The following is a 16,065-nucleotide window of genomic DNA, read 5'->3' on the forward strand; positions in this document are numbered from 1 at the left end:
AACCATCTCATGAAAAATCTCCAAAGCCCTCTGGTCATATTGAGACCATCAGTTCAAACAAATAGCAACCCATCCAAAACTGTCCCTACCTCTTAGCAGTGGGGAAGTAACGTGAACAAGATGAACCATCCCAGGCACAGTAAGGGTCTCTTGCAAGGCAACACTCAGCACATGCTTTTCCATACACATCACAGCGGTGCAAAGGAAGCTGTGAAACTCCAGTGGCTGAGCCAATGTAGAGCTGTTGCTGTTATAAAAATAAAAAAAAAAAAAGAAGAAAAAAAGTTAAAAAAATATTGCAAATTACGATTTTTTTTCTAGGAAAGCATAACAAAGTTATATAATCAGATGCTAGGGCCATTACAAACACAATAAAGGATCGTGATCCTGATGTACACTAGAGGAATGAGAACAGAATTGTCCCCAGGGTAAAAAAAAATCAAATAGGAAAAACTTTATTTTTGCATGAAGCTCTCGGTCACTTCTCTAAACAGTAAAAGAATTAAAGTACTCTTCAATTTTTTCTTTTTCATTCAGATCCCCGCACTGGGAAAGCACCACAGTCAGTGAGAGAACACAGTGGAGAATATACTTTTAAATATAAACAAAAAGCAAAACTTCAACACAGATTTCCTAAGTATGACCTTGATTTATGTATGTGAGGGGGAAACCTGAAGTAAATTACTTCAGACTGATGCTAAGATATTCCAGTTTGGAAGTGCTGCCATGCATGCATATCTTTGCATGTCTGATAATTCTGGCGTTTTGTACTTTTTTCTGTAGGTCACATACTCTAACTGGAATCTATCTTTAATGAGGGGAGAGGCTTTATTTTATTTTGGATAAAAACCAGTGTTGAGTAGAAGATGAAAGTCAAAGGCAGAAGTAAATAAAAAACCATGCATACAAAATTAATTACAGCCTCACATGGCATCACAATAGAATATCTTGTCTCTCTCAGTTTCCTCTCTGATATCAAATTCATGTGGTCCACTAGGAAAGTTGGTCCCCAGAGGGATATGAGAAAACTGAACTTCTGATCCCATGTGAAAGTCCAAACAGAGATACTTCAGATTAGCACTAATTCACAAAGAAAATAAGTATGGGTGAGACGCAAAACTAGGGAAAAGAAAATATATAAACAAAATTCAATGGCACAATCCTTCTGTTTTGGAAACACTGACATTTGTCTATCCAAAGCTTAAACTCTGTCACCCAGCACCCATGCTGGAGCAATGAATACCTTTCTTTTGAAGGTCCCACTCCAAGCAGTCCCACCGAGAAAATACAAATTTGTATTCATTTTCCTTTCTTGGAAAATATAAATTGAAAAACAGAATTTCAAGAAATGTTTTCAAAATTCTTCATCTCCTGCATTGTGATGTCCCAGAGGCACCATTTCCAGGGAATTCAGGGATGGAAGATGGCTGAGGTCACCTACCTACTAGAAATTATGAGCACTGGATACCAGGAGACAGCAACACCAAAACCACTCATAAAAGGTGTTGCATTAACTTCTTTCAGAGACAGCAGCTTGGCAGTTTATACAGACATATTTATTGTAACAGAAACATCCCGTGCATTTATATAAACACTTGTATTTTCTCAAGGAAAATATGACAAGGAAATCACCCACAGGAAAATTTACTGGTAAATTGAAAACTAAAACCTTTCTAAGCAGCTGTTTCCATCTATTACAGTTTCATAGCTGGGTTGTAAACCCACATTCTCCAGGCAAAAATCTCTGCCCACAGAGAGCTCTACACAAAGCCTTAACTGCACATACCAGTCCCAGTTAGTGTTGTAGCCTTGAGAAGAGATAACAGGCAACAGACATGATAAGTTGATTCTCTCTAACTTAAGTCACTTAATCAAGTATCCACCTTAGGGCTATGTCCTGCAGTAAAAAGAGCAGCAATTCAAATCTTAGGTGACCTAACTGCTTCTCAAGGGATGTTTCTTCTCTTTACTGATTACTGAGGCAGCATAGGTCAAATTAGAGCTTCAGTTAAGTATCTTAAATGTCCAGATGGTATTGATCTGAGTCCTGTGTAATTGGGGCATTAATATCTGTATAAGCGTATATGAACGTGTGGTGCAACTAATATAAAAATCAACCCAGAGAATGCACAGGGGAAAATAAAGAATGGTGTAATGGTTTCTCATGGACCTCTGTAACCAATTTCATTTGGTAAAAAAACCCTCCATGATTTCTAGTAAATGTCTTTAGAATTAAAGAATGAGCAGAAACATGTAAAAAAAAAAAAAAAAACACAAAAAACCAACAGAGGCCAAAATAGGGTTACTTAAAGACTCTATTCCTTTTAGATAAGTTCAGCCAGTGAACTTCAGGATCTGTTTCAGGTGCTGCACAGCCTGAAGCTGCTGCCCTGTTTGCTGCTCTTCTGATCCTGGTTTTAGACTCCAGCTGGTGATAATTATTCTGGACACCAACAATATATAAATCCAGGCAGTAAGAAAATCAGAAAATAGTAATAGAACTATTTGCATCAATGGTCTGACCTTACTTTGCCATACACAGTCAAACTGCCTTTTGGGCAGAGTCTCTCCCAAGACATTAATTTAATCAATGAGCTGATTATCAGATCAAACCAGAGAGGGGTAAAAAAAAAAGGCTGTCCTCTAAAAGTTCTTGCAGAAGTATTAGAACGCAAGAAAAACTGAAGACACTAATTTTCTAAGCAATCCAGTGTTTTATATTTGCCCCATGGTGCTGCCCAAAAAAGCAGTCTTTCCCAAGTCAGACAGAGATAAGAGAATTCTCCATTTGGAATCAAAAAAAAAAAAAAAAGAGAAAGAGATATTAAAAAAATGTAATGCTTAAAAGAAGAACTTAAGAAGAATTTTAAAAGGAACTTTAGGGAACATGAGGCTCAAATCCCATTTAATTTAATTTCATGCCTTGGAAAGCGATTGCAGAATAGTTCAGGAGGCTGTTTAAGTGATATATCTATTTTGAGTCAGTCCTTTCTGTATTCCCAATATGGACAGAAATGGTGATATTTGAAAAAAATTCAGTATTTTGTGAAATATATTATAAAAATAGTCACTAAGGTATTTCTGAAGGTCTCTGCCTTCACTTTTCTTGAAAATCTTATAGAGGAAAACCAAAAGCTCTTCAAAGCAATTCGCCAGACAAGGACTTGGCCTTTATTAGCTCAGGATCTTCTTGTCCTTTTCCCATTTCACCAGAAATCCAATTGCTTTTTGAAACAAGAGCATCACAAACCTGAACCTGAGAAAGAGATGAGAGCTTGCTCCACAAAACTTCACCTTTGATTGAAAGCCAGGCCTGACTTTTTGGCCTGGTCCCACATTTCTAAATCAAGGAAAAAATTATGGAGCTCCACTTGACAGGTTCAGGGCAAGGCGGTAGCTAGGGTGTCCCACAGAACTGGGACCTTAGGCAGCTGCAGCGTGTTGCAGTAGCTTAAGGATGCTATCCTCTGATGGTTTGTGTCTATTGCTAACCATGCATACACTGTTTAAGTGATAGGGCTACACAAACCTAGGGCTCTAAACACAATTAGGAGAAATATGTAGCTTCAGTGAGAAAATACAGATGCAATTCCTGTGAGTTAATGACAGCAGAGTGGCAAAAGACTATCAAGGTTTAGTCTTGCACATAAAGGCTAAATTCCCTTGCTCAAAGACACACTTGCTCGAGGGCCAAATCTATACTCAGAGAGAGAGACATGGGAGCCTTATAGCTTTACACAATTTAAAACTTAAGCTAAGTTCTGCTCCTGAAGAATTTGTAGATTTTGGTCTTTAGAAGAGTAATTTGTAACATGACAGATAGGCATGATGGGAACAGAGGTAGCTTTGAACAATCAGAGTAGTAAAAACATTAAGAAATAAGGAGAAGCTTCCAGTACTATGTTTTTAATTGGATGAAAGATTTGTTAGTGAAAAACCAAAATGAAGTGATTGCTTTTAAGGCATTCAATAGAACATGCTGGTTTTAGTGTTTACATTTCATGCTCCTGCTTTCTACAATGCATAGAATTATCGTGCTGTTTATACAAAAACTGCCCTGCTTATCAGAACACAATGAGTAAAGTGTTTGAGTTTTAGAGCTAAAGGATTTTTAAATCATAAATGTAAAATGGAAACATGTTGCCGTATACTTATTTCATACATACTGCCAAAAGTTTGTCACCCCGTATCATGATTCTGTCATTTTTAGCCTGAGGCTGGTTGATTTTTCATGAGTTTTACTCTGCCTGAATAACTTGTGTTGTATGCTCTTTTTTAGCTTTAAACAATTTTAGCAGTGTAAATTTGTTTTCAGAAGACTCAAGGAAAATTGTAATCTCTCCTGAATAACTAAAGATGCTTTGAGAAGAAGAAGCTGTATGAAAATGCATGGTCAATTTTCACATATGATTGGCTGCTTTAAGGGAATGTACTTATAAAAATAATCCAAAGCAGAGCGTTTTGCTATGATGTGAACATATATACAACTTGACAGGTCTGTTTTTAAATATTCCAGTATGCAATAGTACCTTTTTTTTGGTCCTGCCATTTTTGTTGGTTTAGGTGGTAAAGTATCCTAGAAGAGCATTCTCACCCCAAATTTTTTATCAAACACATGACTGCTTTCAGACAACTTTCCTAAATACAGTGAATTCAGAGTTAAGTATGCATAATTTGAAATGTAATACTAGGCTCTGTCCATTACAGAATGAATTTAACTTCTGTTTACTAATATACAGAGTGAGGTAGATGAATTAACTAAATCTAATTTATGACATGCACAATTTTCCGTGCACCTAGTCCTGAAGTAATACCAATTCTCCTCTTTATTGACAATGGCATTAACAGAAAAGTTAATGAGTGCGAACAAATTACTTATATTTACTAAATTAGGCTCCAAATCAGCACAAATGTGAAAAAGAAGAAAAAAAAATGTTAAATTTGACACTAAGTTTTATGCTCAGAAGCAGGAAATGACAGTGGCTTGGTTCCATCCACTGAATTCCGGGCAAAACTGAAGATAGGCCTTTAATACCCACTTCATTCCTGGACTGCAACTCAATGTTCTTTGCACGACTATATAATTCATCAACTGCTTCACAAAGAAGCCTATTAATAATTCGCTGTATTTGCTTAGAAATTCAGGAATCACTTTTACTGTAAGTTGGACAAAAATTCACCTCTATCCATCAAGAGGTTCAGTTCATTTTAGTTATGATCTGGCCTTATAATACATATCTTTTCTAAAAGCAGTTAGCTATTAGTGTACTCAATAGAAAGTAGGAAATATAAATTCTGGAGTCTTGAATCCATATCCTAACCACATCACTGAACCAGAAGGGCATGGAAAATTTGGACTGAAACAGATCTAAATTCTTTCTGAAAGCTGAATGACACACATCCAGGAATGGAATGGGCATAGGACAACAAAGACAGGAGGATGTCTCATTTCCACCCTTTGCTTCTGCCATCTGCATTTGGTACTGTACTATTCCTACAGAAACTAGAACTAGTCCCATTAAAGCAAGGGACCAAGTTTGTCCACTCCTTTTCAACAGTTTCTCTGTCATGAAAACTTTCTATAACATGGAATTTATTTGGCTTTTTTTCTAGATAGCCACCAGACACCTGGTTAGTTTGTGTTTAGTTTCCACCTTACCAGTAACACAGGCTAGACTTTTCCTTTCTCTGTTGCATGTCATATTTTCCTGAGAAACTACTGATGTTTATGTAAAGGGATGGGATGCTGCTGCTGCAATTAATATGTCTCTGCTGACTGCCAAGTTACTGTCTCTAAAAGACAGAGACCAATAAATATTTGAAAGTGATTTAACGTTTGTGCACATAGTACCTGCTTTGTGGAAATCTTCATTGCTGAAATAACAGTGGGTTCCTAGGGAAAAATAGAGTTAAAACATAAAATGAGCTGTAAGCATAAAAATTCTATTACAATGCTATTTTCACAACCTAGAAACCCTGAAATTAAACTATGAACTCTTTAGTAATAAAACTCTTGTTGTCTTTTGCAGTGGAATAATTTCTAGCTGTAAATGAATTAGAATGCATGTACATATCTGCATGCATCTTTGATTGCTGTACTGATTGTAGACATGTAATTTTCCATTATTATTACAGTTTCATTGTGATTATTTTGTCACTAGTTTCACATCTTGAAATTACTTTCTACACTTAAAATTAAAATTCCATTGAAAGAACCTCCCAGGAAATATGAAAATAATAATGGCTATATTCATAGATACTATATATTAAGGGTGATAACACTGAAATAAGCAACACCTTTTAACCATACCAAGGTGAAAACCCGATTCCTGTGAAATTTTATTCATAAGAACAAGTCTTAATCCCAAGAGTAATCTTGTTGACTGCACCACACTATTCTCTTACAAAGAAGTTACTCACATTTGCAGAACACAGAACTGAAATGAGCACGAGGCTTTTTACTCCCTAGAATATCCATTATTTAATCAACTGTTACACCTTTTAGGCCCAGTTTCTTGGATGGATTTTAATCTTGAGAGTAAAAGTTCATAATTTGGTTACAAAGTGTGAAGTCAATTTTGCATGAACTTTATTCCATCTAAATATTTGATATTGATCCCACACATTATACTTTTGGTTATGTACATTAATAAAGTCCTTATTAAGCTTTTACACTTCTGTGGCTTTCAACTTGGTTATCCTGAGAGAATTTGATATGGGTCAGTGGATGGTAAGCATGTGGACTTGCCACTGCAGGGGGTTTAACAGATCTTATATTAGAAAGCATCGATTAAGCGTAACTTTTGAATGGAAATTGAACTCATTAGTTTGCTTGCTCAGCTGTTCAGATAAATATTCCACAAATGGGGTTAAAAGAGGCATTTGTTATCAATGTAACGGACATGAAAGGCTTTCAGCTTTGTGGAATTATAAATGGAAAGCATTGTACTCAGAACATTGCGGTTTAAGCATCAAAATACATTGTTCATGATGTACATGGACTCTTTAGCAACTAAAGAAAACTTACATTTGGATAAGGTACATGAAAAATCTTTTGCAAATTCCCTATTGAAAGATTCATATCTCATGCACACAAATTCTCCTTATTCCACTGAAATACATTAATGTCCTTTTTAAGGCTTAAAAACATGCCAAAGGAGATAAAAAAGCTTTCAAGTAAATCAGAGCACCAAAATCCTTTTGTGTAATGAAAAAATACACACATAAAGTAAAATACTAAATTTGAACTTGGCACTAACTATTCTGCTTCTGTAAAACCTTTCCGAAATAAAACTCACTCCATTTATTTTCCTTGTTTCCCTTTTTATTCTGTCTGATCTCCTTTAGCTTGGCACTTCTACTTGATTTAGAGAAGAGACTCATACATTATCAGCAATTGCCAAATTACTCTGCATTAATGTAATGACTTTTGGATGTATAAAAAAAAAAAGGAAAAAAAAAAAAGAAAACCAGGATTCACAAATTACTTCTCCCATGTTACTCATAGTTTACTTATAGTTTCTACTGTCTGCCCTCAAAAAAAAGGACTGCAGAAACAGAGACACCCATATTTCAGTTATATCTGGCACTCAAAATTGGGACCAGTAAAAGCAAGATTTCCCATAAGGAAAACTAAACATAATATTGGAAATAATAATAAAAATAATTATAAGCTCTGTTTACATATGTTGTCTCTGTTCAGAAACCAAAGATGAAGGGATGGCAACTGAGTTTGATGAGGACATGGTGGCTGGGCCCCTCTGGCAGGTCCAGGACACAGTCCTTGTCAGCACATCTGGAGCGAAACCACACGACATGAGGCCCTCCGAGCATGCAAACATCATCTTCGTGCCGTCAGATTAACCTCGTGCTCCCAGCTAGGTATCAACCCCCCAAAAGCCTGGAGCCAGTGAAATGGTGCCATAAAACGGCACTGACAAGAAGAATAACCTGGGGAATGTAAATGATTCGTTGTTGTGTACAAAACACGAGACATTCCTGCGTTCTGTCTGGAAACTGTTTGAAAGGTTTGCTCAGCTTCGCCTCGCAGGAGTGCCTATGGGATGCCGTATTTTTTAGGTGGCTCAAAAGGAAAAATAGAAGAGATTGATTTTCACCAAAAAGTGCTGAAGTTTAGGAGGTGTTTACGGTGCCTTGTGTCAAACCATGAAATTGAGTCCCTAAGTCACCTTTGAAAATATAAACACTTTCTTTGTTCCTTAGCTGTAAAAAATCTGGGCACATCACTGGTTTACCCAAAGTATCTTCCTAGTTACAATATGCTGATAGTCTGAATAGTGTTAAGAGCTGATACAACTATAAATTCATATATTGCATAACTCTGGGAGACAACAGACAGGCATTATTCCTAGACTTGCACAGGTAGATATTTAACTTTGGCATGCAACAGCTCTAAGATTCAGAAATAATAATTTATTTTTTAAACCACCAAAAAAGAGTCGACAATACCATTCCTTTTATCGTTAACCTCCAGCTAGCACTGAAAGTTTCAAGTTTATTTTGACTAGTGTCTGGGTCTCTAAATAACAAGCTAATTAGAGGTGTATGCCAGGCTATTCCTTGGCTAGAGTGCAAGAAGTTGAGTTTGCAGCTGTCCACAGAGAAATCTACAACCTGACACTTGAAATTTAGCCTCACTTACCCGAAAGACTGTCATTTCTTCCAGCAAGACTTCCTCTAATTCATGCCAAGTCTCCTTAGGAATTGAAACCACTTTAAGAACTGTTCCAATATCTTGAAAAGAAAAAAAAAAAGGAGTTTTCAGGTGCTTAAGATGAATACTTAAGTTTTGTAGCAGCCAGCGTTTCTTGTAGTATATAATTATTTCACATATAAAGACTGTGAAGCTACATATCTCTCAGCACTCATTCAAAATAAAAGCTGCTATTTAAAATAACCTCAGAAAACACTGAATTTCAGTAGGGAATTTTACTGAAGTCTTTCAGTTATCAAAATACAACAAAGAAGATATATACTACTACAGTTATTAAAGAATAAACTGTAATGAAATACTATTTAAGTGAGAGTATAAAATGACAGATGCATAATTGAGGAAGGAAATGTATTACATTTACCCAGGTATGTTTTATAGTCCATTTTGAATATGATGTTTGTCTTTCCTAAAATGCATGTAAAGACAGTATGGACATAAAACCATCTGGACAAATGTTGTCAGACAGATGAATCTGTTGGGTCTCTCAAGTACATGAGATCTTCCCTGTGTCAAACAAAGTACCGAAGATGTATAAGCCCCTTAAGACATTTCTCTGTCTGTTAGGTACTGGTCTTCACTGAGGAGTACAAAGCATACAACTTCAATCTTTGGTTTAGAAACAGGCGTGTGCCAGAATTTTAATATTATATCCATTTACATTTTTGGAGTTTTGCAATTGGCTTTAACATGTGCAAGGCCAGCACTTGAAATTCCAGAGCTACAGCCTTTGGTTTTGTCAACATGGTTGAGACTGAAGACCACCTCTGTTATACAGCTTCTGCATCTGTGATTTATTTCTTTGTTTCCATGAACAAAATTTCCAGGAAAAAAACAGCAGAAGAATCATTTCTAGGTTGGCACGCATCACTGCAGACTCTCTGAAATGCAAACACTCTCTATGTGACTTTTCTTTTTAACCAGCCAAGTGTAGTGCCATATAAATGTATCATAGGTATACCAACTACATCCCCGAGGACTTTTCATGTTGCACATCCTACAGTAGTAATAGTTTAGGAAAATACAAAGCATTTTATGTGGATAAAATTCTGAAGGAACTATAAGGGTCAACATTCTAAAGAATTTAACCATCAGTTACACAAAATCAAGTATATATATATTTTATAATTATATATATTTGTGTGTGTTAGTTGAAACTTCTGATTAAAAAGATGACAACACACCACTTCTATATTTAAAATACGCATAAAATTGAAACAAAGAGATTACACATGTTGAAAATGTTTTTATAGGGCAACTAACTTAAGAGCTAATGATTTAACGAAATTCTGGTATTTAACCTCTTTAAATGAATTTGTACTAAAATATCTTAGAAAACCTAGAATATCCTGTAGAACTGAGATTTTTCTTTTTTCCATCTGCTTCCCTTTAAGCAGATGTTGGTTTCTAAATACATATTTTTGGAAGTTTAGAAAGATGTAATTCCCCCCCCCCCCCCAAGAATATGTACATCGTTGTTTTCTTGTATTAGTCACAAACTCATATATTCTTTTTTAAAAAGAAAAAACCCAGTTCTTTCTTAAAGCAACAGCAAAGCAAAACACAACTTTTTTTTTTTTATTTAGGCAGCTATATGTAAAAATTAAGCTAGTAAAATATACTAGATAAGTGGGTTTGGAAGTGGTTTTCATTATGGTTACTGGTGCTAATTGAATATATTTAATTCAACAAATATTGAGAGCAGTATAGAACAAATGCAATATAAACTTTAAAACAAGAAGAGAAAAAATCCACAGAGTAATTCAGAACGACAGATAACTTAGCACTAGTTATATTTGTAATTTAATGGATGAGTTCATTTCCTTAATTATCCTAATATTTTGCACTGTGGTTTTGAGGAAAATACATTTTACAGTTAAAAAACAGAGAACTCTGATCTAATAAATTTAACAGCATAGCAAAGTGTCACAACTGTATTCTGTGTTGGACTAGGACTGTCCTCAATCAAAATCTATCAAATGCCATTTCCTAGAAATAAAGGGAGATTTTTCATGAAACAGTCTGAGTGGGCACTGAGCAGACACACAAGCTTCCCAGAACGTTGTTTCCACAAAAGGTCTGACTTTTAAGTGGATCCTGCAACAATTACAATTGCTTGATCTCAAGAAAGCCTCTGAGGTCAAAGATACACTGTGTTAATCACTGTGGTGACTCTGGTCAGGCCACAGGTACCAAAGTGGGGCTTTATCTGAGTTCTAGATCAAGTTTTACAGAGTAGTATTTCAAACGATTTCACACAAATGGAATGAGGTGTCTCCTTTAGGATCAATAGGCTCTGCTTGGTAGGATAAAATTACTCTTATTAATTTGTTTTACTGACAGAGGTACTTTGACTGTGCCAAAGGATCCCAAACATTAGACATTCAGGATATGCATTAAGAGCATATCTTAAATCCTGTTTTTTTCTGATATACTTTCAAGTATGCCGATAGGATTTTATTTTCATTGTGAAACACAGTGGTACAATCACAGTGGGAAAGAAACTGCTCAGCTAAAGATTTCACCCACAGGAAAGGAAAATGTGACCACACTGGGTGGCTATTAATTATATTGTGTTCAATTATCATCAGTTATTCAATGAAAAGGAAAAAAAAAAGTATTTCTCCAATATATTGCAGTTCAGCAGCACATGGGAATAATGTAGACTGCTGTAACAGCAATGGGAAAACACAGAGAAATATATCTAATCTGATGGGACAGACCTGCACAGAAAAACCCAGTCATACCCCAGAGAGCATAATTTTGGCTTTAGATCATCAAGTGGGAAAATGGACTAGAGTCCTTAATCTGCTCCCTGGTTTAGTTCTTTGCTTGGGAAGATGTAATACACTCTGATTGTGTATCTGTTTCTGATTCATTTGACTTTGACCAGCTGGCTCAGTGAGAAGGCAGGCAGGGCCTGGGTTCTGCCTCTTTAATTTTTCCCCCACATGGAAGATGCCTTTTCCTCATTCTGAAAACCACAGTACGGATAGTGAGCTTAGAGAAGCATGGCACATCTTTTGTATTCCAGCTCCAAGCATGGGTGTTGTAATGCCTGTTCTTGCCCCATGAGGGTATAAAGTCCTGCTGGGAAAAGGACAGCTTCTATGGACAAAAGTAGTATTTCAAGAAATATTAGTACTATACAGCGGCAAAGGTGGGATTTTGCCGCTGAAATATCTTTTGGCAAATACAAGTAACAATGTTTCAATACTTTGCTTATAGTTCTTGGGCATGGCTATTGCCTACACTGGATGGAATCCCAAGCACTTACCACACACCTGAATATTAATGGTTTAGGGAATTAGGTGGATGCCTAAATTCCCAACTCAAGGTAAAAATTATCACTGAGGTTCTTTTAGAGGGAGATCTTGCCTGACCAATTTACATAAGAACTACTATAATGATAACTAAAGAACTAGTATACATAATGGTAACTATCTAAAAGCTGTAGCTCAGCTTTAAGCAAATCTTCCTGCGCTGTCTGAAAACAGACAGGAACTTCTGTGTTACTATTCACCTTACTCTAACAGAGGCCTTGAAGAAAGTACAACGAATCTCTCTCTGGAAGAACTTACTGCTTTTCCTTGCAGAAACCAATGCATCTTTTTCAGTCTGAATACCAAGCTTTGGTGAGATAAATGGCACCTCTTTTGCTCAAGATATAGACTTAAATCAGCTCCTTATGTTTGTTCAGCATCATACTCTCGATGCTGAAGGGCTTGTTCCCTCACAGCACAGCCAAGGGAAGTATTGCCATTAATTTTTTTTTTTTTTTCCCTTAGCTGACAGGTCATAGAAGACTTGATGAAAGGCACCAAATACTGCCAACTTTAGATGGCACTGAAGTCTCTAATGAGTGATGGAAAATATATGTGTTGTATAAAATCATATGGAAATACTTCTCAGTGTTTTGTGCAAGAGCATACTATAGCACTGGTATCTAATAACTCAGTTCACAGCTTTAAAGTGCTGTAACCCTTTCTGCAGAGCTGCATTTTCTGCAGTAAATGGTCTGAATTGTTATGCTTGCACTGTGTTTGGTACACAAAACTTCATCAGCTCTCAGTTTACTCATAATATATTTCAGGCATCAACATGAAAGGGACCTTGATATTTATTGCTTTGGAAATCTGACCCCAGGTCTAGAGTACCAGAATTGTATTTAAAGCATGTAAAAAATTGGACTGTTATAAGAGAGACAGTCAGACAGATATTCTTTGGTCTAAAGCTGAAAAGAAACAGTAGGGTTTTGGTTTGATTTGTTTTGGCTTCATGATGCCAACGTCTAATTACTAGCAATTATGTTCAGTAGAAGTTTAAAATACTTTTATTCAACATAGCTGAAACATCAGACCACCAATGGAAAATATTCAGAGGTGAAGAAACAGATCCACCAACTACTACTCAGCACAGTTCTGAAGGTATTGGACTTAGGAAAATGAATATCACCTAATTTCTGGACACATTTATTTCTCATTATTACCTTTCTGGAGAAAATGTCTTTTCTGGGTACATATTTCCACTTTTATGAGATGCCCAAGCTGTATGATTCTGAAAATGCTTTGGGAAGGATAACATGTTTCTATTTGAATATCAGCTCTTCTGAAAACACTTTGCATGTGCCAGATATATTCATCTTAAGTAAAATGATGCATCCTTTTGGCTAAAGAGCTGAGCATCTTAAGGCAATACTTGAAATACTTGAAAGGCACACAAGACATTTCCCATACCTGGATACTTGCCTTACTTGCGTTAATACTTCTTATGCTGCACTTCAAACCCTCATTTTAATACTAAATTATAATTAATAAGGCAAGATATTTCTAATAAAAATCCCTAATAACAGTAGTTGAAAAGAGGGTGGTTTCATCTTAATCCAGTTGGCAAAACTCCTAAAGAGTTTAGCTATGCAGGCCACGGCCTGAACCTGTAACAGTCAACATATGTAACAAAGAGCTCCCCACACGCACGGTTTTGAGTCCTGCCCCAAATTTTCACAGGTATACACTGTTCTGTCAGTGTTCTGTCTTTCAGAGTATGAAATTTTATCTGCTTTATGTTTCCACCATGCCTGGAGGCACATTGTAGACTCAGGACTTCCTACCTGTGCCGATGAACATCACATCATATTGGCCATCTTCTGCATCTACTCGATCTACCACAATTTGTGTGAACTGATAGTCCACGTCTGTTTTAATCATGATTGGACGGTTGTTAATGGAGAATACTGGGTTGTACATAGCTGGATGACTTCTGGCAAATGTTATAACTTCATCAGGAAGGTCCTTGGTGGAATCAAAACCTCCGAATGTTTTACTGGGACACTGGAAATAAAAAGAAGGAAATGTTTTACCTTTTATTATTTATCACTAGAAACATATTAGAAATACATTTCGTTACAATCATCCCAACTACTGCAAACTATAATCAAATATGACAGGGAATTTAGGTGTTTTTTGACTGACAGCAAAACTTAACTCTATTACTGACAGTATCTATTTTTTATTTATTTTGGATTTAAACCAATATGGATAACAGAATGCAAATGATCCTCATACACCATTTGTCTTACTGCTATGCAGAACAAAAGGATTTTCAGTCCATTGTGATTAGTATTAGTCTTTAATTGGCAGAAGGCAGAAATCCTGAAATATCCAAAATCATTCAGTATGAGGCGAGCAATTTCAGTATTTGGTTATGTATACAGCACTAATTTAATTAATTATGCCATCATCTTTGTTTCAAAGTGTTATCTTCAGGAGTTGATTGGAAGTATGAATTACTCTCTGAGGAACCAAATCCTTAAATCCTGGGACAATTTCCTGTTCTACTGACTTTTCAAACTCCTGCTTGTCTCAACAAGCCTGTGTCATGCACATAGTCCGGATACACGGATCCTGTTACGCTAAATCAAATCTAATGAGTCACGTCCTAAATGTATCTGTTTTTCTCCCCACTGCTTCTAAAGAAAGCCTTCTATGAGTGTTGGTGATGATCCTGCCCATGTGAACAGTTAAGTGAGACGAGTCTCATTAAAGAACTGAAATAGCTCCTCACTGTTGTGTCCTGCGCAGTGACTGAAAAGTTGCTGTCCCCTTGGGATTAATCTGGTCCCCATGAAGCCAGATAGTAAAGAATCACTTTGCCCCTATATATATATAGTCCTGGGTGGGCCAGACAGTTTTGCCTCTAATTTGTGAAAAGCAGAGGATTCTACTTTTCACATTTAGCTCATGTTCTCCCAATGTAAGCAAAACACAGAGGCTGAAAAGGGAAGGGGAGGTAAGACCATGGTGTTGGTAGTCACAAAAGTATTCCTCCACTTTCAGCTACCACATATCCCCATCAGGTGACTCAAGAACTGATCATCACCATTTGCCCTCATCTCTTCTGCAGAATCGGTAATTATTTTACAAACAATTAGAGGTTACATTAACATAAGCATTAGTAATGTATTAGTATTGTTGAATGGGTGAAGAAAATGAGTCACAATGACACCAAGCCAAAGATACTCATCAAAAAACTTGGTGACCCCAATGCTGATCTGTTCAGATAACTATTTAAGACATATAAAACTCTGAAACCTAGCTGATAATAATTATTTTTCTGGTATTTGAACCCCAAATATAAACAATTGGTGTTAAAATGCCCTACATAATTTGCCCTTTATATCCAGGTATAAAGTATCCACCAATTAAATTAAAAACCTAGAGGACAACATCTTATTAACCAAGAATCCAGACCTTGCAGTATGCTCAGCAGAAGAAATCAATTGTCTTTGCTATCACCTTGATCCAAACTATTAATAATTCATCAGATATAAAATTTAAAAATCAATGTTGGCAAAAGGAGTAGTTGCTATACTCAGCAAAGGGACTCTTCCAGCATGGACATATAACGTGTAAATTGTCCCTTGTTGGCATATTTGTTAGTAAGCAAATTCCTTCATTCTGTTTCATTACATGGTATGGAAGGGAGGAATGGAAGGAGGGAGAATATTTGATTAATGCATGTGGAGCACACAAAGCAGAAAGCAAGTTAGTTACCTATTTTATTGTGATTTTTTAACCTTTTTAGCTTTATTATATGCACTTGCTCTTTTGTACAAAAAAAAATCAGATAGACTTTTCATATTTATTGGCCAAACCACTGTGTGTCTCAAAAATTGTGTTTCAAATTCTACGCTTCAATTTTAAATTTACTTTACATCTCGATTAATATTCTAACTACAGTTCAATACTAATTATTAAGATTAATTACATAATAATTAGATAATAATTAATTAGATAATATATATAAAGCGCTCTAAGTATAAAATTCACTACAGA

The 16,065-nt window shown here is 36.0% G+C and overlaps 1 protein-coding gene across 2 annotated transcripts in view; it reads right to left on the reverse strand.

Annotated features, from left to right (window-relative positions):
- SEMA3A (semaphorin 3A) overlaps positions 1-16,065 on the reverse strand; it is a 325,143-nt gene that overhangs the window by 15,691 nt on the left and 293,387 nt on the right. For both annotated transcript variants that reach the window (XM_064656446.1, XM_064656447.1), the window contains 4 exons: positions 13,842-14,061; positions 8,663-8,754; positions 5,852-5,893; positions 90-247 (listed from right to left, as the gene is read on the reverse strand). In XM_064656446.1, coding sequence (XP_064512516.1) covers positions 90-247; positions 5,852-5,893; positions 8,663-8,754; positions 13,842-14,061 — 512 coding nt within the window. The remainder of the gene's footprint in view (positions 1-89; positions 248-5,851; positions 5,894-8,662; positions 8,755-13,841; positions 14,062-16,065) is intronic.

This window comes from Pseudopipra pipra, chromosome 5 (assembly GCF_036250125.1).
Source record: "Pseudopipra pipra isolate bDixPip1 chromosome 5, bDixPip1.hap1, whole genome shotgun sequence".
NCBI classification, from domain to species: Eukaryota; Metazoa; Chordata; class Aves; order Passeriformes; family Pipridae; genus Pseudopipra; species Pseudopipra pipra.